This window comes from Mobula birostris, chromosome 21 (genome assembly GCF_030028105.1).
Source record: "Mobula birostris isolate sMobBir1 chromosome 21, sMobBir1.hap1, whole genome shotgun sequence".
In the NCBI taxonomy this organism is placed as follows: Eukaryota; Metazoa; Chordata; class Chondrichthyes; order Myliobatiformes; family Myliobatidae; genus Mobula; species Mobula birostris.
Genome location: NC_092390.1, coordinates 31,664,053 through 31,690,548, shown reverse-complemented (window position 1 = coordinate 31,690,548; position 26,496 = coordinate 31,664,053). Strand labels below are relative to the sequence as shown.

Genomic DNA, 26,496 nt, shown 5'->3' with positions numbered 1-26,496 from the left:
TCCTCTCCATCTTCTCTTTCCCAAAATTTAAACTCTCATCTCAAGTTCTCTGAGGCATTCCACTTCATATTGGAAAGTAATTTATAATTATATGCCTTGCTCATGAAAGGGTGAACTGAAGAAAATCATCATTAATATGGTAACAGCTGGATGCTTCGATGCACTTCTGCACACTACTGTTGTACTACATAGTTACTTAAGTAACTGTCATTTTCGTGCTAGTTTGAACCAGTCTGGTCATTCTCCCCTGACTTCTCTCATTGACGGGGCATTTTCACCCACTGAACTGCTATTCACTGGATGTTTTTGTTTTTTGCACCATTTTCTGTAAACTGTTGTACATGAAAATCCCAGGAGATCAGTAGTTTCTGAGATATTCAAACTACCCCATCTGGCACCGACAATCATTCCACCGTCAAAGTCACTTAGATCACATTTCTTCCATGCCATATGATTGACTGATTTGATATTTGCAGTGATGTGCAGGTGTACCTTATAAAATGGCCATTGAGTGTATAAGATTATTTGGAGGGTCGATTGAATAGATGGTGAGACAATGTTTCCCACTGTGGGAAATCTGGAACCAGGGGAGCATGGTTTTAGACTAAGATGTAACTCAAAATAAGATGAAGATGAGAAGGAGCTTCTTCTCAGAAATTGGCCATATGGCCCACCATGTTCTTGGTGACCATTAAGTATATAGTGAGACTAAACCTATTTATTAGCACCATGATGCATCAATTCAAGTGCTTAACTAGGTAATTCTTAAATATTGTAAAAATACCTGCCTCTACCACTCACTCAGGCAGTACGCTCCAGATTTCAACCACCTTCCTTTAGGTGAAAAGGTTCATACTCAAATTCTCTTTAAACTCCTTGCTCCTTTCCCTAAATCTATGCTGAATAATTTTAGGTATCTGAATTTCATATTATCTACCGTATTTATGTCACTTACAGTTCTGTATACCTTTTATCAAGCCCCTCCTTAGCCTTCTCCATTCGGAGGGAAACAACTCAGTCAAACAAATTGTATGTCATGTCAGACAGTGATAGTAAATCTGATTTTGAAATTTCAGAACTAGACTACTGTTTCTAAGATTTCCCACACATATGTTCATTTAGAAGTTTACCATAATGTAGCTATAAACACAAGCAGATCATGTTAGACTAGGGCATTGTACTTCCCCCGATTTGCTTCAGAATTACTTAGTGAATATTTCTTAGATATCTTGTAGAGACTGTCTTTAAGAATGTTGCTGCTTCGTTGCCTCTCTGGTGTGCTTGAATTGATATGCGTGTACTTAAAGTTGGGAGATACAAGCATTGTTTTCTCTAATCTGTGCAGGCGCCTGGTCGCACAATAACTGAAATGCTCCCATGCACATAGCCTTTGTTGCAACACAGCTAGAATTTTCTTTTATATGATATTAATATAAAGTGCCACACAGTTTTCAGGCCGTGTAAAAATTTCCTGTTCAGATCCATGGTTGGTCCATGCAGCCATATATAGAAAAATAAAATTAGAAGGAACGTTGGATACAAGGTGAAAGTTAAATGTAAAAATGTTTCATTATGTATTTCACCCTGCTTGTATTAGGGGACTTGGAGCACATGTAGTTTGTATCTTCCCTACTGGACTAGTATTTTAAGGCACCATCTAATGGTAAATTCTGTTTGTGGTCTGTGCTGAATTTAATGATTTATTCAAAGTTCAAATTACAGTTATTATCAAAGTATGTATACATTATACAACCTTGAGATTCGTCTCCTTGCAGGTCACCACAAAAGAACCCATTGCAGAGATTGGGGCATATCTCAGTTTAGAGTGCAAGGGAAAATGAATTTAGCTATATTCTCTTAATTGTAGCCCAATGCTCTATATAGAATGAGTGTGCATGCAAATGTAAAAAAAGATTTGGACCAGACTGGGCTACAATGTGCTTAGTTACTTGTCAGCCCAATAACACTGGTTTTTAAGGTTTATTTGTGTGAAGTGTTGGAGGACTAAGAAGAAGGGACTAAAAGAGAATAGGATTAGGCTAACAGTACTTTTGAAAGGTGTATGATTTAATTTTGTAAGATTTTAATTGAATTTTCTTCACCCATTGGACTGTCTACCACAGAGAATCATGTGCTTTCAATTCAATGTTGAAATGATGAATTTTGTTTTCTTTTCCTTACAGACTTATTATGAAGGTGGGGAGTACATAATTAGACAGGGAGCCCGAGGAGACACTTTCTTCATAATTAGCAAAGGGAAGGTAAGTTATCACTGGCAAGAAATACCATCGACAAGGTGTGCCAAAAGAATGCAATTATAACCAAGCTAGTGGGATCTTGGGTTCTGCAATAGTGCACTATATATTGTGTTGCTACTAAAGCATTCAAAATACAGGACTAAATGTCGCAATACAACTTTGTTTGAGATTAAAAACAGCAAGTTTTTCTTTGAGAGCATACCTTGGATTTAAGCTGGACATATCTTCGACACACAATAATAATTTCCCTGCATTTGCACAAGGCCATGACCATATCTTGTATCAGATCATGATTAAGTTGGATGTTATTCAGTTCATCTTCTCCCAGCAAATAGCTGAGAAATGGAACAGACTAGCAACTAACTTAGTCGATACTGAAACATCAAATTCCCTTGCGTGAGAAAGCCCTAATTGTAACTTGTCAGAGATCACTGACCATTATGTGTGTGTGTGTGTGTGTGTGTGTGTGTGTGCCAAAAACGCGCACACACATGTCTGTATACATACATATTACAAATAGCAGAGTCCTTTAGACAGATAATGAGTGCTGCAAGTAATAATGCCTGGCTGTTGTCGTCAAGGTGTCAAACAAATCCATCATTCTGAAGCAAAGTACCTCAACCGATGCCAACTAAGTGCTATGTTATAATGGTGTTGGCACTCATTGTCACCCTGATTATAATGGAAATTAATTTTAAGCATTTCATTTTTTACATGTAACAATCAATCCACTGAGCCAGTTGCCTGAAGCAGCAGCTTTTCTTGACTGGAACACGTCTGCCTTCTGTAAGAGTGAAATATAAATGTTAAAATTACTTCTGACAGTTGCACTGATTGACATGCTAAGTAAATGACTGATTTATAAACTTCACAGCAAAAGGAGCTTGGTTTTGGTGACACCACTAATCTTAGTAAAAATACCTGCAGTTTTAGGAAAAAATTGTAATATTCATAATTTGTAGCACTCTATACTTGGAGACTCTACCCAGGACCAAAGGAGTAATACAAGACCATTACTCAGTTTTTTATGGAACTTGAAGTATTATTATTTGGTCAAATAAGTTTTTTTAAGCTCATTTCTGCTAAAATAACAATTTTTTCAACAGAGAATTATTAATGTCATTTATATTGTAATTTAATTTGAATGCTGCCTTTCCTCATCTGACTTAATGATGACTTTATCATGTTAATGAGCTTATTGACTACTTTTGCAGTTATAATCTCATACCCTTCATTATTTTAGTTTGAGGAATTGCTTGAGTTAACCATCATGATATAAAGAAGCAAGATTAAATAATAAACTGTAGGAATAATTTTAGATTGTCCCCATAAAGGCACAAAACGGGCAATATGAATACTTTGTGTACTTGTAGAGACATCTTCAAGGCATTTCAGTTTTCCTGTCCTTGGCCTCCAAGTGTTAATTTGACTCCAGAGTTAGATTCTAGGTCACGCATTGCTTACAAGCCAAAGCTCTATACCTGGATACTGCAGATTACAAAAAGAATCATTTAAATTGAAAGTAGCACACGCAAAATGCTGGAGGCAGCATCGCATCTATGGAGAGGAATAAACAGTTGATGTTTTGGGCCAAGACCCTTCATCTGGACTGGAACAGAGAGAGGCAGAAGCGAGAATAAGAAGGTGGGGGGAGGGTGAGGAGTACAAGCTGGCAAGTGATAGGTGAAGCCAGGTGATGAGGAAAGTAGGTGAATGAGGGAGGTAGATGAAGTGAGAAGCTAGGAAATGATAGGAGGGGGAAGTAAAGGACTGAAGAATGAATGTGAAAGAAGAGGAAAATGGACCATGGGAGAAGGGGAAGGAGGAGAGGGGCCTGAGTAAGGGGAAGAGGGCAGTCAGAATGGGGAACTGAAAAAATAAATGATTTTTTTTCTACAATATTTCTAGCAGTTGTCTATCCTATGCCTTGCCATTAAGGGGTAGTGGTATTTCTGAATCTTAATTCTAAATTATAGGTTGGTTTCTATGTCTGAGTAGGCTGCAGAGTGGTGCAGTTTGTGGCAGTCTAACATTAGGTTTCTTGGGAACAGTGGATCCATATGAATCCAATGTATCGTGTGTCCTTGTAGTGAATCATCAGCTGGTAGCAATATTGATGATGAACCAGCTCCTAAAATCTGAAGGATAGATGGATGAAGTGGAGGTTTAGGTTCTGTGAGGGGGCTTTGGTATGTAATTTCCAAATTTAACTCCTCTGATAAAAATGAGTAGCTGTTACACCACATCAGACCATAAGACATAGGAGCAGAATTAGGCCATTCAACCCATTGAGTCTGCTCTGCATATCTATCATGGCTGATTTATTAAACTTATCAAACCCATTCTCCTGCCTTCTCACCGTAACCTTTGATACCCTTACTAATCAAAATGTATCAACCTCTACTTTAAATATACTCAATGACTTGGCCTCCACAGCCATCAGAAGGTAATTGTCCAATGCAGAACAGAAAATGCCAAGTTAATTGCTTAGTTTACAATGAGTGATTTGACCTCAGACAGAAAGTTAACCTAACTGCAGCATACGTGTCTTGGGTACAGGGAAATCATTCAGAGTTTGTGTTTTGAAGCCATAGACAGAGTCCTAAATGTACTATGTGCACAGAAGAAAAGGATTGTGAAACCTTTTAAGGTTTAGTAGGCAGATCAAGCTCAGTATGTGGACCACATCCTTGAGAGATTATTTGAGCAGTAGACTGTATCTTCGGAGGAAATTCAGATTAACGAGAAATGATCTGCAGCCCCATTACTAAAAGTGATAATGTGATTGGTTTGTTGGCAGGTGAATGTAACACGAGAAGAGTCATCTAATGAAGAAGCTGTGTTTCTCCGCACATTAGGGAAAGGAGATTGGTTTGGAGAAAAGGCCCTTCAGGGGTAAGTTCAGTGGACAAATGCATTGATGGCTACCGATGTTGTCAAGTAATTTATCATTGTAATTGGTGTAAACATCACCAGAAGCTTCCATTTTCAAAACTTATCAGTTTTGATCCGACAATATAGTTTTCAGACTTAGAGAGCTAAAGGCAAATCCCTTGTATAGCCCTTTATGTTAGAGCTACAAGCTAACCTGATTCTGCTGGCACACAAGCTTATCACACAGTATAAGGATATTTTGAACATTGCTGGGCATTTTGCAAAAGTTTCCCCACTGACAATCAGCCAATCATAAATCAAAAGCAAAACTTCAGATCTCTGCTAGGTTCACTTGCCACGTAGTCCTTTGTGTACACTAGTCCATTATAATATCTTAAAACAATGATCACTATACCCACTGTGAAGTCAAGAATAAATTATTATTACTGTGAACTTGTGGGCAATGTGCATTGGATCCACTGTGGGTATATTGCCTTTCCTGTCTTGTGGCATTGTATTGTTTTGTCACTGCCTGTCTATTCTCTGTAAGGGTGGGGTACTGTAATGGTTAAGTTATTAGAATAGCATTCAGACTTATTGACTATCGGTCTTCAGAAATGAGTACCAAGATGGCGGGGGAAACAAGTTTAAATGACTAAAAAAATGGGTAACTTAAAAAACTCATCTGGACCCTTAGCTGGTCTGATCTCTCTGCGACTTCAGATCAAATGAGTTTAACTGCCTCCTTAGGGGCAAACAAGAGTGGGCACTAACTAGCTGTGTCCACATCCCTTACACCAATAATAAAGCCCCACAGTCACTAGTGTCCATCCTGCACAAAGAGGATGGATCAAAAGCATTGGTATTGAAATACAAACCTATGATAAACATAATGTAGTATAGAAGGAGGCTCAAGTAATTATTAGGAACAGAGTGTTGATAGTGCACATTGGCCAGCACCCTTGCCTCAACACCAGAATTGAAACATCATATGCCAGGCAGCTCAGTTCACTGTAATGTGAACCAGTTACCTAGCACTTGGCCTTAATCTACCAGAAGCCTGAAAGGCATTTTCATCATTTGGATATTCATAAAGAGCTTCGTTGGTAATAATCATCACTTTAATTGGCCAGTTGCTATTTATATTTTAAGACCGGGACCTGACATGACTCCTAATCACATCACTGCATAAATATTAATGAGTTTGTTTGAAGTTTTTCTCATCTATTTTGCTGGATGTGCTAGCTTGTTTAATTCCTTTTAAAATAATGCAGGGAGAGATCTCAGAAAAGTAGCTGAGGCACTTGGGCAATGCTACTCCGGGTCCTGGAAATTACAAACTAACCAGTCACCAAGATATCTGAGGTCAGCAGTACTGGCTGCTTGTATTCATTAGCAGGAGAGATTCCTTCATGGTCAACCAGTGACATTTGCGCTTGGGCTGTGGACGACAAATTATGTCTGCAGTTGGAATGGCATGTGTGTGCCCATGATAAAACCTGAGTTTCATTTCATTTAGGTTTGTATAGAATGCTTCAATGCTGTTCATTTAAGGTACAATTCACATCAGGGGCAATGTGTTTAATGTGCTCTATAGATTTTCACCAGGACTAATGGTATTTGTGGTAAATGGAAATCTGTGGGAGTCTATGGATATTCTGGCCTCGCTCAGGAGGTGAAAGGAACATTTGAATGGACACTTGTCCGTGCATTATTACTCTGTCCTGCCTCTATATTTCATGTTGTAAAGAGTTTCATTTTCTCCAGTTGCTTCAGCATTATTTTCATATATCTCTTGAAGGAGATGTGGACCATCTACTTCAGTAAATGGTCCATTATGACTGGCTGACGATGTTGAACAAGGAGGTGATGGATTTGATTCGTCGCTGCATCATAATACAATGCTTTTGACATTCTAAGAATATAGCTGTGAAAATTGATCACGAGATCCTAACATTTAATAACATTTAAGAACTGATATTTCCCGAGTAGATTTAATCAAACATCAGTTCTGCTCTCTGATGTTTTAGGAAAAGTCTAGTGATAAGTTGATGAAGTGTTAGGTTGAATTTTGTACTGGCATGTCTCTTCTCCATAAGAGGAGGAAAATTGGGTGAAATTTTCTTTTCTTGTCTATATCTCGGGGAACAACAGTGAACGTAACTGCTATGGTCAATAGTCCATGGTGGACAATGTTACGAGTTTGGTTGATGTGCTGCTTTCCAAAGAAGCATGAGTTGGTTATTCTAATCTCTCTCTCATCAAAGAATAATTTGCGATGGGACAGAGAACCAATAAATTAAAAAGCTGAAAATCAGCAATTGTTTGCTCTTTCAATATTTTTTATTAGTTTCTACTTGGGAGAATACAGAGTACAAGAAGCTATATATTATAAGTCAAAAGAAGAAAACATAAAATAGTACCAAATACATTATATTAAAAATACAATTACAATCACAAAACCTTGTATTCATAAAAAGTTAAGTAAAATCATAACATTGAAATATAATAATTCTATAATACAGAAAAAAATCTAAACCCACTACCAAAGTCAGACCTGTTAAGACAAGCAAGTAAAAAGGGAAAAAAACCCTTATCATGTAGTAAAATATATTATTAGCCACCATCTGTATTTTAACAACAAATCAAAGGCTTTGAAAATAACTCAAATATGGATCCCACAATGTATAAAAGTCTTGGCTAGATTCAAAAACTGAACAACGGATCTTCTCTAAATTTAAGCATGACATAACATCACGTAACCATTGAGCATGAGTAGGCGGAGCAGCGTCCTTCCATTTAAGCAAGAGTGGCCTCCTAACTATAAGAGAAATAAAAGTCAAAATATGCAAATCAGGTGTCTCCAAAATGAAGTCTTTTCCTCCAACAATACCAAATAGTACGGTCAAAGGGGTAGGCTTAAAATTTACCTTGAAAAGTACCAAGAAAGTTTCAAATACTTCCTTCCAATATCTTTCAAGGCTCGAACATGTCCAAAACATGTGAACTAATGAAGCTTCTCCATTATTACATCTATCACAGAAAGATATATCCAAATAAAATCAAGATAGTTTATCTATAGACATGTGAGCCCTATGAACCACTTTAAATTGGAAGAGGGAATGACAGGCCCATAACGATGAAGTGTTCACCAATTTAAAAATTTCATTCCAAGTTTCCTCAGAGATTGAAGTCTGTAATCTTGTTCCCAAAGATTTTTAATTTTGTCCATAGGAACACTTCTCATTCCTAACAGCATACCATAAATATTGAAAATTGAACCATTATAAAAAAGTTTCAAATTAAAAATTACATCTAATAAGTCCTTATCAGAACTTATAGGAAATGTATATAATTGAGAGTGCAGAAAGTCTCTAATTTGTAAATAAGGAAAAAGTGAGTTTTGGGTAAAATATATTTAACTGACAATTGCTCAAAGGAAAGAAGACTTCTTTCAACCATCAAATCCTGGAAGCATTTAATACCCAATCTATCCCATTCTTTAAAAACTAAATCGGTCATCGAAGGTTTAAAAAAAATAGTTAGAACAAATGGGACTAGACAAAGAAAATCTCAATAAGCCAAGGAATTTCCTAAATTGTACCCAGATCCTCAAACTATGTCTACCTACCACATTTTCAGTCAGTTTGCTAAAAGGTAAAGGAAGTGAGGATCCGAAAAGAGAAATAATAGAAAATTTATTAACAGAATCAGCTCTTAAAGAAACCCATATCGGACAGCCCTCACAGTTAATATAATCTGTCCAAAACGTAAGATTTCGTATATTGACTGCCCAGTAGTAAAACCTAAAATTTGGTAAAGCTAAACCTCCATTCTTCTTAGATTTTTGAAGATGAACTTTATTCAGTCGAGAATGCTTGTTTTTCCGTATATAAGAAGATATAATAGAATCATGAGAATCAAAAAAAGATGTAAGAATAAAAACAGGTAATGCCTGAAAAAGGTATATCAATTTAGGTAAAATATTCATTTTAATAGAGTTAATTCGGCCAATCAAGGATAATGAAAAAGGCAACCAAGGTGACAATGTCCTTTTTACAAAATTCAGTAAGCGAAGAAAATTTTTATTAAATAGGTATGTATAATTCTTAGTAATTGTTACACCCAAATAAGTAAATTGACTTCTTACAATTTTAAAAGGAAGGTTAGTATTAATTGATAACAGATTATTCAGAGGAAAAAGTTCACTCTTATGTAAATTCATTTTGTATCCTGAAAACTGACTAAAACAAGAAAGTAAGGAAAGCACAGGAGGCAATGAAGTCTCGACATTAGAAATAAAAAGCAATAGGTCATCAGCATAAAGCGAAACTTTATGAACAGTCCCTTTCCTTAAAATACCAGTAATATCATTAGATTCTCAGAAAGCAATGGCTAAGGGTTCTAATGCCAAGTCAAAGAGCAAAGGGCTCAAGAGATAATCTTGTCTAGTTCCACGTTGAAGTTTAAAAGGTTTGGAATACAGAAAATTGGTAAGGACCCTGGCAGAAGGAGATAAATGAAGTAATTTACTCCATTGAATAAAATCCGGCCCAAAATTAAAATTTTCTAAAGTTTTAAATAAATAATTCCATTCAACCCGATCAAAAGCCTTCTCAGCGTCCAAAGAAATGACACATTCTGCTATCTCCTTAGAAGGGGAATGAACAACATTTAGTAAATGACAAATATTAAAGTGGGAATATCGATTTTTAGTAAATCTGTCTGATCTTCAGAAATGATAGTAGGTAAAATACTTTCAATTCCATGGACCAGAACTTTAGATAAGATTTTAGTATCAACATTAAGTAAAGAAATTGGTCTGTATGAATAGCATTCAGTTGGATTCTTATTCTTTTTAAGAATAAGCGAAATAGAAGCTTCATAAAAAGATTGTGGCAACCTACCCAACTTAAAGGAGTCCAAAAAAACTACACATAAATGGGGTATAAGCAGTGAGGAAAAAACCTTATAAAATTCTGCAGAAAATCCATCAAGACTGGGAGCTTTCCTCGAGTGCAAGGAACGTGCAGCCTCGGCAATTTCTTCATAAGAAATAGGTTGATCCAGCTGTTCTCGGATATCAACAGAAAGTGTCGGAATGTTTAATTCGTCTAAAAAATTATTCATTACAGTGTTATCTTTGGGAGGGTCAGAACTATAAAGTTTAGAATAAAATTCTTTAAAAATATAGTTTATGTCTAAATGATCCATTGTCCTATCTCTGTTAACTTTACAAATTTCTTTAATTTGTCGTTTAGCTATAAAGGTTTTTAATTGGTTAGCCAATAACTTACCTGTTTTAACTGTTATCCTTTAAAAGTTGAGTTTCAATTGGATATGTTCAAAGAAGATTATATCTAGTTTGATTTTCAACACGTCTTTAATATAAAGCAGGATCTGGAGCCAAGACATATTTTTAGTCTAGATGTTTTAACTGATTAGCTAACTCAATTCTTTCTTTGTTAGCTTTTTTCTTGACAGTTGCAATATAGGAAATAGTTTGACCTCTGATAAAAGCCTTAAAGGTATCCCATCTAATAAGTATAGAAGTCTCTTCCAAAGTACTCTCTTCAAAAAAGGATAATTTGTCTGTCCAAAAATGTTAAAAAAAAACCTTTATCAGATAACAAAGTCACATTAAAACGCCAAGCTCTGTTTGTTTAAAGAAGACCGGGGAGATTTAAAGATAAAAGCACCGGAGCATGATCTGAAACAGCAATTTCTTTATATTCACAGGATCGAACTAAAGGAATTATTTGACTATCAATAAAAAAGTAATCAATCCTGGCATACATATGATAGACATGAGAAAAAAGCTAGTACTCCCTATCTGGTGGATGTAAAAAACGCCAAACATCAACAATACCACATTTTGTTAAAAAAGATTGAATAAACAGAGCTGATATATTAGGTGTCACTGTTTTAAAGGATGACCTATCTAAAACTGGATCTAACCAGCAATTAAAATCTCCTCCCATCACCAGTGGGTAAAGGCTCAAATCTGGCAGGAACGAAAAGAAAAGTTCAAAAAATCCTGGATCATCTGTATTTGGAGCATACAGATTGGCAAATACCATAAATTTATTGTCTAATTTTCCTGACACTATGACAAAACGCCCATTGGTATCAGACACTATGTTGGACAAAGGGAACTGTACTACCATAAAAATTGAAACTCCCCTAGACTTAACCTGGAATGAGGAAAAAAAATGTTGTCCATTCCATTTACTAAAAAAAATGTAAATTGTCACAGTTACGTGCGTGTGTTTCTTGTAAAAAAAAATTGTTGCCTTAAGATTTTTAATATAGGCAAAAATCTTATTCCATTTCACAGGGTGATTCAATCCTTTCATGTTAAGACTGAGTAAGTTAATATTATAACCCATTATTAATACTATTTAACAAGAAAATTAAAGCAGTAACCAGTAAAATGAACATGAAAACCAAACAATAAGCCTTGAAATAAGGTAATCAAGCAATAGCTTTGGCTATCATCCCACAACAGCTCACAGGAGAAGACAGCACTCACTCCCAAAGTCAGAAGGCCAGCCAATAGAAAGCTGGTAACTACAGCTAAAGACATCCCTTCCCAAAACAACCTGCTGGATTTGACTCCTAAAAAAACCCAAGGCCAACTGTATTCCAAACTAGACTAAATAACAGTCAAAAAAACAGCTTAACCATCATAACAAGAACACAAATAGCTTAATTATTACAGTTTCAAAACTATGGAACAAAAAATATGCAAACTAAGCCATATTGATAGTAAAAACCTCAAAAAGAGTGTATAAAATAATAAAAAAATTATCACAATTCATAGCATATAATCAAACTCAGTATTAACTCAATAAAATCTTATTCTCTAAGTAAAGCATTTAAATCACAAGGAAGATTAGCTACAAAGGTTCACCAAAAGTCAGAGAAGCAATTATTCATAAAGCAAAATACTAAACAGTCAATCCATTGTTTTTAAGAACTCCCAGGCTTCTTCACTCGGGCAAAACCATTCTTTAGAACCATCTTGCAGAGTGATTCTAAGATGAGCAGGAAAACGAAGAGATGGCTTCAGACCTTTGTTAAAAAGTTCCGACATAACATCTTTGAATTTAGCATGCTCATTCATGACTTCAGGTGAAAAATCTTCGACAATTCTAATCCTTTGGCCCTTGTAATCAATCATTCCTCTTCGACAAGGTTCACGAATTAACCGTACCTTTGTTTGAAATTCATGAAAACAAATTATAACTGACCTGGGTTTAGCTCCTGGAGGTGGTCTGGGCACGGGCGATCTATGTGCTCGATTGATCATAGGTGCAGACGATAATATATTAGGAAATAATTGCATCAAAAAGCTTGCAAAGAACTCAGTAGGCTGATCACGTTCCGCTAACTCTTCAAGACTCAGAATTCCTGGGTTATTCCTTCTGCTTCTGTTTTCTAAATCGATAATCTTCTGTCTTAATTTCTCATTAGATTTAGACTGCTTTTCACAGAGCTTTTGCAGGTCATCCGTTCTTGCATCCAAAATCGTCAGAGTTTCTTCATTCTCTTCAATTCGTTTAGCATGCTCAGTTAAGGTTTTTTGAATGGAGTCCAATTTTGCGTCGATTAGGTTAAATTCAGATCTAAGTTGTTGGAACTCGTCAGAAGATTCTTTTATGTGTTTATGAAGCAAGTCAATTATAGAATCCAAGGAAGCATTCTTCTTTTAGTACTTTTGGTACCCCCCGTACTCATAGTAAAAAAATATCACGTTTAAAAGTGAGGTTTCAAAACAAATTGGAAACAGTAATGTAGATGAGATAGGAGTGACTGCAATAAGCTGTTACTCCATTCACAACCAGCAGGAGAATCCAGCAATTTTTTATAAGTTCTAAATGAATATAGTTTCTTTTTGATTTAATGGTTTTAAGCTTATTCAGTTTTGAGCTTAATAAGGTTTAAGTACAGATATAGCATTACCCTGAAGACAAAAGAATCATTGCTGTCTCAGGTTACTGTTGAGGCAAGGCTTGGTTTGTGTGCATTTACATTGAGTAAGTATCCTGTATTACATTGTGGTATATGAAACTGCATTCCCAGGATGTTGACCCCACAGTAAGAAGAGCCTGGACTACCAGAGGAAGAACTTTGGAAAGGGATATCAGCATTGGGAATTCTGTGATACACAATCCTACAAGGAATTTTATGGGGAAAATTGTTGAATGCAAGAATAAGAGGTTCCATATCAAAGGTAGCGACAGCAGGGAATGCAATGCAACTAAATGTTCATCTTCTTACTCTATTATCCTTTGGAACGGTTTTTAATCTGGCTTCTATCCTATTATAATCAGGCAGGCTGTGGGTTGTGATGCATTCTACCAGATGAGCAGACAGCCAGATGGTGAGAATTGCCTTCTAATACTTCTGATTCTGTATGGAAACTTACAGAAGAATTCAGGAAACTTCCGGAATAGAAACGCAGCTTTGAAAATGTAAATCTAGTACAGTTTGCAGTAGACATGTGGAACACAATGGGAAGAGGTAGGATGTCCACGTTTTCAAAGTGTCATTTGGGATAGATCCCATCTCAAAAAAATCAGGAGTCATTCTTCAGCCAATTTTGTGATAGGATGTGTTTTGGCCTCACCTATTAATATAGGTTCTGCGAAGGATCAAGTCAGCTCAGTAAAAGGAAAATGGGATGAAAATTTATTTTCCTGTCTACATTTCGTGAGTCAACTGTGGACACAACTGTTTTAGTAAATAATCAGTTATCTACTGTAAGTTCAGTTGGAACTGTATTGGTACTAGCGTTTAAGGTTGGCAGAGCTCACCTTGGCCATGTTTCTGATCTTCATGGTGAGAGACTAGCTCAGGTGTGTTAGACACCAGGAAAACTTCTGTTAGTTCTGGTTACGTCAAATATCCAGCCTTGCATTTGCAGCTCGTAATCTGTGCAAATGGAACACTCGTTTGAAAGGGGAAATAAGCTCGGACTGTGGCAACAAGGATGATCAATCATGTGAGTTTCATACCTGCTGCTACTGTCTTGCTCTCCGCACAGCCGCCTTCAGCCCCTGCTTACCCCACAGAAGTGCTATCCCATGGCTATTCAGTGCATGGCTCGTCCTTGCCGTTGTGGTATTTCAACCAAGTTGGGACAATTTTAGCTCCTTACTTTGCCCTAAAGATCTCTGAGCCAATAATGAAAATATCTTCTGTTCTCTGCTTCATTATAAGTTTGGTGTTATCTCACTTCCTGTATAATAATATAACTGTCTAATTCTGCCCATCCCTCCTTCTGAAATAAAAATAAACAATGCTAGAGAAGATCTGTAGGTTAGACAACATTAATGGAAAGAGAAGTACTTCATTTTTCACATCCAGGACACTTTATCAGAACAGCACAGCATCTTTTTCCACAGCTGAGCCTGATCTGTTGAGCTTATCCAGCAGTTTCTGTTTTTATTTTAATTTCAGAAGCCTGGTTATATTTACTTTTCCCTCTTTTCTAGAACCTAATCATTTGTGATCCATCCAATGCAACCTTGGTCTTCCCTAAATCTTTGTACCATTTAATACGCAAACCAGTACAAACCCACTCCCCCAAAGTTTTCTCACCGTTTAATATCCCGACCTAGCTAATGCTTGTCACCACTCTTTATTGGATTTTTTGATATAGAGACTAGTTTAATCCAACTCATCCATACATCTCTGTAACAATTAGTATTCCAACTGTTTTGATCTACTGTGCCTGTCTCCATTTCGTATGACTCTATTGCTCTATGATTACCAGGTAAGTCCATTTCACTGACAGTTGTCTCCATGACATTGACCAGGCTGGCAGCCTCGCTCTGCCCCTGTGACCTTGTTGTGCCTCTAGACCAATGTTCTTCATGCCAAGGACTCCTACCATTTACCAAGGGGTCCATGGACCCCAGCTTGTGAATCCCTATTCGCATCTGTTGCCCCTGAACTCTGGTCTTCACTCAGCAACTGTTTAACACACCTTGGTAGGCACTGGTCAAACTCGGAGTAAGAGAATCAATTTCCTCTGATAGTAAATAAAGAATCAGATGACATGATGGTTAAAAAGAGTGAGGATTGTCATCATTGTGTATAGGATAAGAAAAGGCATTGATTGTGTGAATAGTCAGAGGCTTTTCCCAGGGCTGAAATGGCTAGCATGAGAGGGCACAGTTTTAAGGTGCTTGGAGGTAGGTGCAGAGGAAATGTCGGGTAAGTTTTTTTACACAGAGAGTGGTGAGTGCGTGGAAGTGGGCTGCTGGCAATGGTGGTGGAGGTTGATACGATAGGATCTTTTAAGAAACTCCTGGATAGGTACATGCAGCTTAGAAAAATAGAGGTCTATGGGTAACCCTTGGTAATTTCTCAGGTAAGGACATGTTCGGCACGGCTTTGTGGGCTGAAGGGCCTGTATTGTGCTGAAGTTTTTCTATGTTTCTTTCTATGTTTCAACAAAACAGGTAAAAATTTTTAACCAGAGGGTTATAGAAATCTAAAATTCTCAACTGCAAAACGATGTAGATGTTGTAGGATATTTGTAGCTATGACAACCATAATTAATAACTATCTCTAAGGGAAAAGGATACTGAAGAATTTGGTGTTAAGCCAAGTAAATAAGTTGAAACTACTGACAAGCCATCAGCCCAGTTGAAGACAAAAGGGCTATTTGGCCTTCATTTGGTCCTATAAATTATACAGCACCCCTCTGAAGACATGGTTGCATTCTGTTTTTGAAGAGAATGTACGGCGCCAATGGTGTGCAGATCTAAAGGAATAAATGGTGCATGTCAAATTGCCCGAAAGGAATAACTGAAGGCCAAGAGGTTTGCCATGTACTTTTTGGCATCCTGTGCATTACTGACATCTACAGGATAATGAACTGCAATTTCAAGCATGCTAATGGTGTTTAACTACGCTGCAGGGGCTGCAGTCTGTCTCCCTGAAGCAGGGATATAATAGTTGCAGTGAGCGGTAATTCAATTTCTGCAGACGTGACGTTGCACAGTCAAGTTCGTTAATGGGACTTTAATCACAGTGGAACTCAAACACTGATGTCCGATTTGCCCTGGTCTTTTGATTTAGTAAGGAAATTAAATTACATTAAGTGCACGCATTCGAAGCTTTTAACCAAAAGAAGCCTTTTGGTGATATTGAAACTCTGCTGGGTTCTGATTGGAGTGTTAAGATGAGCTTTTATATACAGTGGAAGCTGAAAGGAGGGATATACATTATGTGAATGGCCAATAATAAACCATGAGATTCTGGTGACATGAGTCCTGAGTAGCCTACAAAATGATCAAAGTTACGATAAATCACTCTCAGCTGACGGTTAACCTTTGCAATCTATTTCTGCTAACTAATGATGGTGTTTGTTTTAACTGTCTGTTAATGCTACTCTCCACTTGTTGATGATGTCACTCTTCAGACATTGTTCAAAGGTTCCTTTATTATCAAAGTATGCGGTATACAACTCTGAGATTTATTATCTCCAGGTAACGATGAAAAATAGAAAACCATGGGGTCATTCAAAGAAAAATCACCCCAAATTTAAATCGCAACAGCATCAAGAGCATCAAACAACCCCACCACCACCACCACCCAGAAAAACAAATCAGCGAACTGTGAGAACGTCAAACTCCAAACCCCAACCCTTCCTGCACAGAAAAACCTCACAAATCGCGCAAAACTGTGCAAGCAAAAACACAGAATATAAAAGACCAAAGAACGAAAAAGAGACCAGTCCAGTCCATAAATCCATTAAGTTGCAGAACTTCAGTAACATCCTCCATGGGGGATTCTCCACGAGGGGGAGGGAGACCACTCAAACGTAGAGGCAGGGCGGCGAGGAAGATAGGTTGTCACATCACACGCAGACGTCTTATCCGTCAGCATCGAGCAATAGATAGACCATCATTCACAGACGTTTTATCCAGCAACAGCAAGCAATGGACGTTTTATCCAGCAACAACGAGCAATGGACAGTCACCCATAGACACCTTATTTGGCAGAAATCCGTCACAGCACGGTGAAAGGCAGGTCGTCGGCAGCGCTATACGCTCGCTTGTAAAGGTGTGCTCAGATATAATGCCAGGTGACAGCTTGATAAAACAGTGCCTGCATTGGGGCCAATGCTTCCGTCAGTTACAGTGAGAACAATTAGAGAACTGCTTTTCCATTCCATTTTGATGTCCCAGAAAGGTAAATGACTGCGGTTGTATGATTTATATGCAAACTATTCTGCACTCAGTGGAACTTACTGGAGAAATTACTTGTTCCTCCCTGGGAGCAAACTCCACACTTTGTTTCCTCTGCTCTTTAATATGATTTTGACTGGGTAATTTGAATGTTGTTTTAGAAAAGACTGCTGTGAGTCATAGCCCTCCTTCAGTTCATTCGTGAGTGTTGGCAGTGACTTCCCAAAGGAGGTGCTGGATGAAAGTAGGAACAACTGGAATGCTTCCATGGATCAAGTGGCACCTGCAGAGAAATTTCTGTATTAAGTTAAGCTGAAAGGCGCCAACGATGCTTTAATTTCACCAAGTGGTGGTGTTGAATTCTGGTTGTTCTGCCTTCATAACGCAACAAAATCAGGTGCAATGTTTCAGGTCGGTGATTGTGTCGTGCCTCTTCTCATGGCAACTATCAGGGAGGAGGTACAGGAGCCTGAAGACACACACTCAACATTTTAGGAACAGTTTCCTCCGCTCCACCATCAGATTTCTGAATGGACAATGAACTCACGAACACCACCTCACTATTTTTGACTCGTTTTTTGCACTATTTATTTAATTCATACATATATTTATTCATTTTTCTTACTGTAATTTATAGCTTTTATATGTATTAAACTGTACTGCTGCCACAAAACAACAAATTTCACAATATATATCAGTGATACTAAACCTGATTCTGATTCTGAAGCATTAGTTTCACTTGTTTCTTAAAGATGTGTAATCTGCTGACTCTTTCCAACATACTGTTGTATTTCACATTTCTGTTACCCTCAGTATTTTGCATTTGAAGGATTGATACTCAGTCCACATGCAGAATTGGCACATGGTTTACACAAGATGACTGCATTAGATGAGTGACTATAGACACATACTTACATGTAAGATTTAGTACAGAGACAAGGAGAAACCTGCTTGCAACCTGAAGTGTTAACTCTGTTCCATTCTCCACAGTTGCTTCTGTGTGCTTTCAGCCTATTTTCACTTCGACATTTTCCAAAGTTATCTCAATTCAGAAATTGTCCCTTTAAATAGGAATAAAAGCCAAGTGTAAGCTGAATCTACTGGAAAGAATTTTTAAGCAATAAATTATAGTCAATTTAGTGCATCACGTTTGTGGTGAGAAAGTTATTAGAATCTATAATTGGACAGTGACTTGGAAGAATGTATGGTGATAAAAAAATTAACCCAATTCAGCTTTTAGAAGAGCTAGCTAAAATAGTTAGTCAGGGAACGGCGAAAGATGGAGTTTATGTGGACTTCCAGAGGCATTCAGTGAACTTCCAAATAAGAGGCAATTAGCTAAAATTACAGCTCATAGAATTACAGGCAAATTATTAATCTGTTAGTATATTGATTAAGTTGTAAATAAAATTGATAATAGATATGTACTTGAGATGGAAGTACACCCACTAGTGGTGGACAAAAACCCAAACTGGAGCTTCAGTTTCACTATACTAAGAGTTTTAGACTTACAACATTAAACTGCAGTTGTCAGATGCAAAAGTATTCTAAACCTTAAAATGAACTTCAATCCTTAGTCATCAGAACAACTTTAATGCCTAGAAGGCAGAAAAATAATGGTGAGGAGGCTAAGCTACAATGTCCAGGGTGAAGCACATTTATGAGCAGGTCGTTGCAGAACAGCACAGGGCTATAAATAGCCCTGGAAGGAGGGCAGGAAAAGAACAATGGAAAGTTATCAGATCTGTAAGAGGTAGATTATAAGAAATAATTCTATAAACTAAACTTGCACAAAGACAGCCAAAGGATGATTTCATTTTCTTTAGAATCTTAAGTTAGAGAAAAAAAAACACATTTGCTGCATTGAGGTAGCTCACATTGAGAATCACAGCCAGTCTTTTCAGGATAGAGAATGGGCTATACACCTTCACTCAGAGGCTGGTTGGAATGGTGCAGTTCTCAACCACAAATGCACTAGATTCTAACTCACATGATGGGAGACCTTTTCCAAGCATGGTCATTAAGGAAAATGAATTCTTGGCAGAGTGGATGTCAGTTAACAAGTTTTAGGATTTGATTGGTGTACCCCTTTTCGACATTCCGGACTGGTTCATAGGAGTATAATTTGCAAATTTCACCCTGAACAATATGAAATATTATCAAAGATGATAAAAGAGCAGTCAGAGTTAGATGAGAAGTGTCATTATAATTTGAAAAATGTAATGAGCTTTTGGGTAGGAATTCTAGCTAGGGTCTTGAAAATGAGGGGTGATGGTATTAGATCAGGCACATGCTATACTGCAATCCACAGGTAATCTGTTTTGTATTATTTACTGTGCTCTCCTGTTAATTATATTTTGCCTGTTTATGGGCTATTTCAGAAAGCTATTAAATCAGTGACACCTTAGTGAACATTGAAATCTTCACCTAGAAATTGCAGTCTATCTTAATTGGCCCTGAACTGATATTGCATGGTTTTGGCACAGGAATGTACCACTTAGTGCTCATTTCAGTGACTGAATTCAAGATGGCTGGCCCCAATCCAGAATTTTCTTTATTTATTTCAGACTATCCATTTGGGTGACAGTAGTGGCTTGGTGAAGGTGGGGATGGGAGTGTATGTGAGGATGGAGGATGGTTAGAAGGTAGAAATCAGGCTGGCAGCTGAGATAGGAAAATCTGACCAGTACTTTTCGTAGTAGCCATTTGGCATCTTGGTGGTAAGTCTGCTGGAGGGTGACTGAGATGTGGGTATGGGGAGTTGTTGCAGTTCCATGGTGGGTGTACAGCTAAAGGATGAATAATTGTAGCAGACAGTCACAGTAGATGTCTCTTTGTGCTGGTTGAACCATGATATTCAAAACTGCCCAATGTTATTCGGCAATATTCCTGAAGGAGTGTTGCACAAAGAAATACAATTCTCCTGCACTCCTGACACACAAGGGGTGCACGGATGAATGCTGGAATAATTCAATACAATCAACCTCTGCCATAAAATTTAACTGAAGACCTAGCTCCACAGCCACCTGTGGCAATGAATTCCACAGAGTCACCACCCTCTGGCTGAAGAAATTCCTCTTCATCTCTTTTCTAAACAGACGTCCCTCCATTCTGTGCCCTCTAGTCTTAGACTCCCCCACTACAGGAAGTATCCTCTCCACATCCACTCTATCTAGGGCTTTCAACATTCAATGGGTTTCAGTGAGATCCCCACCTGCCCTCAGTTTTATAAATTTCAGTGTGTACCATTAAACACTTCTCATATGATAACCATTTTATTCCTGGAATCATTCTCGTGAACCTCCTCTGAATCCCCTCCAATGTCCTGCATCCTTTCTTAGATAAGGGGCCCTAAACTGCTCATAATACTCCAAGTGAGGCCTCACCAGTCCGTTACACAGCCTCAGCATTACACTCCTGCTTTTCTATTCAAGTCCGCTCAAAATGAATGCTAACATTGCAACACACACAAAATACTGGTGGAACTCATCAATGGAAAAGAGTACAGTCGATGTCTTGGGCCGAGACCCTTCATCATCTGCCTTCCTCACCTCCGACTCAACCTGTAAGTTGTTAACCTTTAAGGAATCCTGCACCAGGACTCTCATGTCACTTTGTACAGTGCCTCGAATTTTTGAATTTTCTTCCCTTTTAGAACATAGTCTGCATTTTTGTGCTTTCTACCAAAATGCATGCCCATACACTTCCCAACACTGTATTCCAGCTATTTCATTTGGGAAGTCAGAATTGATCTTCAGTCACAAAACACCAAAACAAGTAAAGTTAACACAATTGAATTTCAAGGTAATGCCTGTTGTAATATCAGTCATACATCCTTCTCCAACTAACATTTATCATTTATATTAACTCAATGGACACTTAATTAGGTACGGAATATAACTAATAAAGTTGCCACTGAGAGTAAATCGTGCAACCTCAGTCATTTACCTTTCTGGGACATCAAAATAGAATCGAAAGGGAATTCCTTAGATGTTCCCACTCTAGCTGAATGAAGCATTGGCCCCAATGCAGCCACTGTTCTATCAAGCTGTCACCTGGCATTATACCTGAGCTCAAATTTACAATGACTAAAGAGTGTCGTCAGTAATAAATAGAAAGCAGCATTAGCAGACACCTCTTGTACTGAATAAAGTTGCCACTGAATATATATTAAACTTTTTTGGACAGTCATTTAGAATGAATTGCATCCATAAGCAGGAGCACCCCCGGAGTTCTGTTCAAAAGCGCGGACAATGTTCTGCTCGTTAAATAGGAGCTGAGACCTGTTCATACGTTTTCACGTTCTGCGGCAGACTTAACATTGCATATTAGGAGGAGCTTTTGCCTTAGGTTTTAAACATATGCATTTATTTACTTTGTATGCTCTCTCATTTAATTATATGGTAAACACAATAAGTTCTGTCAGGCAAACATGAGGAAATTTGCAGATGCTGGAATTTCAAGCAATACACATAAAAATTGCTGGTGAACGCAGCAGGCCAGGCAGCATCTCTAGGAAGAGGTACAGTCGATGTTTTGGGCCGAGACTCTTTGTCTGGACTAACTGAAAGAAGAGCTAGTAAGAGATTTGAAAGTGGGAGGGGGAGGGGGAGATCCAAAATGATAGGAGAAGACAGGAGGGGGCGGGATGGAGCCAAGTTCTGTCAGGGACGTAAATTATGGAAACATCAGGATGGTACAGATCAGCTTTGGAGAGGGAAGGTTTAAACTTTAAGCAGAACTAAATGCATTGAGTGCGAAATGGAGACACAAGAGACTGTAGATGTTGGAATCTGTAACAACAAGCAATCTGCTTGTTAAGTTCAAAGGGCTGAGCAGCATGATGGTGATTTTAAACATTGACAGTTCCTTTCCCCTCCAAAGATGCTGCCCAGCCTGCTGAATTCCTCCAGCAGATTGCTTGTTGCATTAAGCATAAAGTTGGGGTCAGGCAGATTTATAATTAAAGATGTTCATCGTAAGGTCTTGCAAACCAAGGGTGGAGTTTGCTGCACCAATCAGGATTTGATTAACTTTCTTCAGGAATGGAGACAGGAGGTGGGCGGATAGATACTATATGTGTGTCCTATCATCTTAGTCATATTTAAGATGCAAATAAATTATCTCCATTCATTTGTTTGTGCTCTGAGGTGAGTAAAAAGCAGTGTGAAACCACAGGCTCTTTTGCAGATGGGGTGGGACACAGTTGACAGGGCAAGTAGGAGAATAGTTCATGAGGTGGTTTACTCCTTCGACTCCTCTTCAAGAGCCAAAAACTTTTTCTCATGGTAGGGATAACAAAGCTAGGGGGCATGGTTTTCATGTGGTGGACAGTAATTTTAAAGGGAATCTGAGGGGTGGGTTTTTAAACACAGAACGGCTAGCATCTGGTATTCATTGCAAGAGGAAGAGGTGGAAACAGATAATATCACTACTTTAAGGGGTGTTTAGGCAGTCACTCATGAAGCAAGGCCAAATGCAGGCAAATGGAATTAGTGGCAATGGGCAAAAATGTCAGCATAGTCCTGGTTAGCTTAAGGGTCTGTTTCTGTGTTGTATGATTCTGTGACACTATGACACAAAGATGGGCTGGTAGTGAAGAGAGGAAATCAATGCCGTAAGCTGACTGAAGGAGCTTTTGACTTCTTAACATAGAAGACCAAGCTGTGATCTTATTCTAGTTTTTAAGATGATTAAAGGCTTTGATAGGGTCAGATTCTAAAACAGGCAAATGATATAGAAATCAGTGTCAGATCATCAACACAACAGAGTCTGCAAATGCTGGAAATTCAGAGCAACACATGAAAAATGCTGGAGAAACTCGCCAGATCGGGCAGCATCCATGGAGAAGATGAATAATCGACGTTTTGGGTTAAGACCCTTCATCAGGACTGGAAATTAAGGGTGAAGAAATCAGAATAAGAGGTGGGGGGAGTGGGATGAGTACAAACTGACAAGTGATAGGTGATGCCATGTGAGGGTGAAGGTGGGTGGGTGGGGGAGGGGGACTGGCCTGAGAAGCTGAGAGGTGATAGGTGGAAGAGGTAAAGGTTGAAGAAGAAGGAACCTGATAGGAGGGGAGAGTGGGCCATGGGAGAAAGAGAAGGAAGAGGGGCAGGTGAGGAGGGGAAGAGAAGGGGTAAGGGGAGGGGGGAGCCAGAAAGGGGAAAGAAAGATGAGAGAAGGAGCAGGGAGGAGTAATTAGCAGGTTAGAGAAGTCAATGTTCATCCCATCATTGTGAAGGCTCCTAGACAGAATGTGAGGTGTTGCATCAGTGTCAGATGTACTGCAGTGGTGTCAGAAGTACTTTGTCACTGAATTGCGTCAGAGAGCTAGAGTTCTCTCCTAAGATGCTTTGCAAGAGTGCATTTAGACAGAGTTGATATGAGTCAAAGAAGCTATTTGGACTGATGATTAAATGCCAGAAACAGAAGTTGATTTTGAAGAGATTTTGAGGCAAAAGGAAACGGGCATGCAGATGGAAAAAACAAAGGGCATTTATTCAAGAATTGTCATCACTCCAAAAAAGTGATGTGCAAAGTTTTTGTAAAAAGGAAAGTTTCATTAAGCAGGAGTTGCTCCAGTTGGAATTCATGGAAATAGTGCCACACCAGGGAAAACATATTATAAAAGGATGCTTTCTAACTCCATGTTCTGAGAGTTCAGCCTCCCACTGAGGAGGGGTGATCATATTGATTCTGCATTTTTTGCACTGCCTTGAAACACATTGTTATTGCCACACAACATGGAAACAGGCCATTGGGCTTACTGTGTCTCTGCTTATGAAATCACTTCCGTCAAAGTTTCTACAAAATTCACATTTACACTTTAGTTTTCAGAATTGTTCATAAACATTGGCTGCTTTTTGAATCATATCCAGAACGCTCAGTGCCATGGTAGTGTCGCGGTTAGTGTGATGCTGTTACAGCTCGGGGCGTCAGAGTTTGGAGTCCATTTCCTGCATCCTCTGTAAGGTTTGTACATTCTTCCTATGAGCGCATGGGTTTCCTCTGGGTGCTCCAGATTCCTCCCACATTCCAAAAGCATACCAGTTAGTAGGTTAGTTGGTCACTGTAAATTGTCCTGTAATTAGACTGGGGCTAAATAAGTAGAGTGCTGGGCGGTGTTGGTCATTGAGGGGCCAGTTCCACACTGTATCTCTAAATAAACTCTATTCAGATTCCCCCTTAATACAAGAAAATATTTCCATCAGAGAGACAAATGCACCCTGTGTTTTTGAAGGCGAAAACATATCAATGTAGTTTTATGCTAAATCATTCTTCTGAAGCTAAGCCACTTCATGAAGGTCTCTGAATAATTGAGAAAGCAATGAAAGAACAGCTTTGAAGCTGAATAGGAAGTTTACCTTTTCCCTGATGCTTCCCCTGCAGTGCCGCTTGACTTGCCTCTTTGCTTGGAATGTTGATGTGGTAGCTGGGTGGCTGTTAATACTCCTGTTTAATGGAGCTGTTGGAAAAATGTCTCTGTGCAGGCTACTGTCTCATTATGTCTTACCTCTTAGTCTGTGATTGATAGAACTGAGAGCCTGTCTTCGAAATTCCCAACTCAGTTGTCCACATTTTTCATACTGTTAAATATTATTGTCATTTGAAGGAAGCTATGTAGATTTCTCCAAACTCAGGGGGTAGCCATGGGCACCCACAGGGGGCTGCAGCTATGTCTGCCTTTTCATTGACTATGTGGAACACTCCATTTTCCAAGTTTTCCCTGGTTTTGCTCCTCAATTCTTCCTGTGCTACATTGATGACTGCATTGATGAGTTCATCAATTTATTCAATTTTGCCTCCAACGTCCACCTTGCCCTTAAATTCACTTTGTCCATTTATGACACCTCTCTCCCTTTCTTGATCTCTGTCTCCATTTCAGGAGACCAACTGTCTACCAGTATCTTTTATAAACCTATCGACTCCCTTGGCTATCTTGACTATACCTCTTCTCACCCTGTCTCTTGTAAAAATTCCAGTCCCTTTTCTCAGTTCCTTTGTTTCCGCAGCATCAGTTTCCAGGATGAGACTTTCCTTCCCAGGACATTGGAGGTGTCCTCCTTCTTCAAAGAATGGAGTTTCCGTTCCTCCACCATCGATGCTACCCTCACCCGCATCTCCCCCATTTCCCAGACATCTGTGCTCACCTCATCTTCCTGCCGCCTTAATAGGGATAGAGTTCATCTTGTCCTCACCTACCACCTCATGAGCCTCCACCAAACGCATCATTACCTTCTCCCCTCAACCCTCCACCCCACACACACACTCTGCTTTCCACGGGGATTACTTCCTCTATGATTCCCTTGTCTATTTGTCCCTCTGTACTAATCTCCCTCCTGGCACTTACCCCTCGCAGACAGAAGAAGTGTTATGCCTGTCCATTCACCACCTCCCTCACCTCCATTCAGGACCTCAAATAATCCTTTCAAGTGAGGCAACACTTCACCTGCGAATCTGTTGGGTCATCTACTGTATCCAGTGCACCCATTGCAGCCTCCTCTACACTGGTAGAGAATTGGGCGACCACTTTGTCAAGCACCTCTGTGCTATCCACAAAAAGCAGAATTTGCTGATGGCCAGCCACTTTAATTCCTATCCCCATTCCCGTTCTGACATGTCAGTCCAGGGCCTCCTCTTGTGCCACAATGAGGCTACTCTCAGGGTGAAGGAGCAACACCACAAATTCCATCCAGCTAGCCTTCAACCAGATAGCACGAAAATTTATTTCTCATTCCTGTAATTTTTCCCTCCCTTTCTGTTCTTCTATTCCCCACTCTGGCTTCTTAGCTGGTGCCCCTTCTCCCCTTTCTCCCAAGGTCCACTCTCCTCTCCGGTCAGATTACTTCCCCTTGCCTTTTCCACCTGTTACCTCCCAGCTTCCCTCCCCCACCCACCCGGTCTCACCTGTCACCATTTAGCTTGTCCTCCTTCCTCTCTCCCCACCTTTTTTATTTTGGCACCTACCCCCTTCCAGTCATTATTTAAGGTCTCAGCCAGAAATGTCGAATGTTTATTCATTTCTATAGATGCTGCCTCCAGCATTTTAAGTATTGTTATGTAGTTGTAGATTTGATATGAAGCAGAGAACAATTTTTGCATTGATACATCATATATTGAGCCTTTACCTGTTGATTGGATTCATGCAGTTGGTG

General features: G+C 38.8%; 1 protein-coding gene across 8 annotated transcripts in view; it reads left to right on the top strand.

The window, feature by feature from the left end:
* Positions 1-26,496, top strand: part of LOC140185698 (cGMP-dependent protein kinase 1) — an 815,177-nt gene that overhangs the window by 541,745 nt on the left and 246,936 nt on the right. For all 8 annotated transcript variants that reach the window (XM_072239236.1, XM_072239235.1, XM_072239233.1 and 5 more), the window contains 2 exons: positions 2,184-2,261; positions 5,059-5,153. In XM_072239236.1, coding sequence (XP_072095337.1) covers positions 2,184-2,261; positions 5,059-5,153 — 173 coding nt within the window. The remainder of the gene's footprint in view (positions 1-2,183; positions 2,262-5,058; positions 5,154-26,496) is intronic.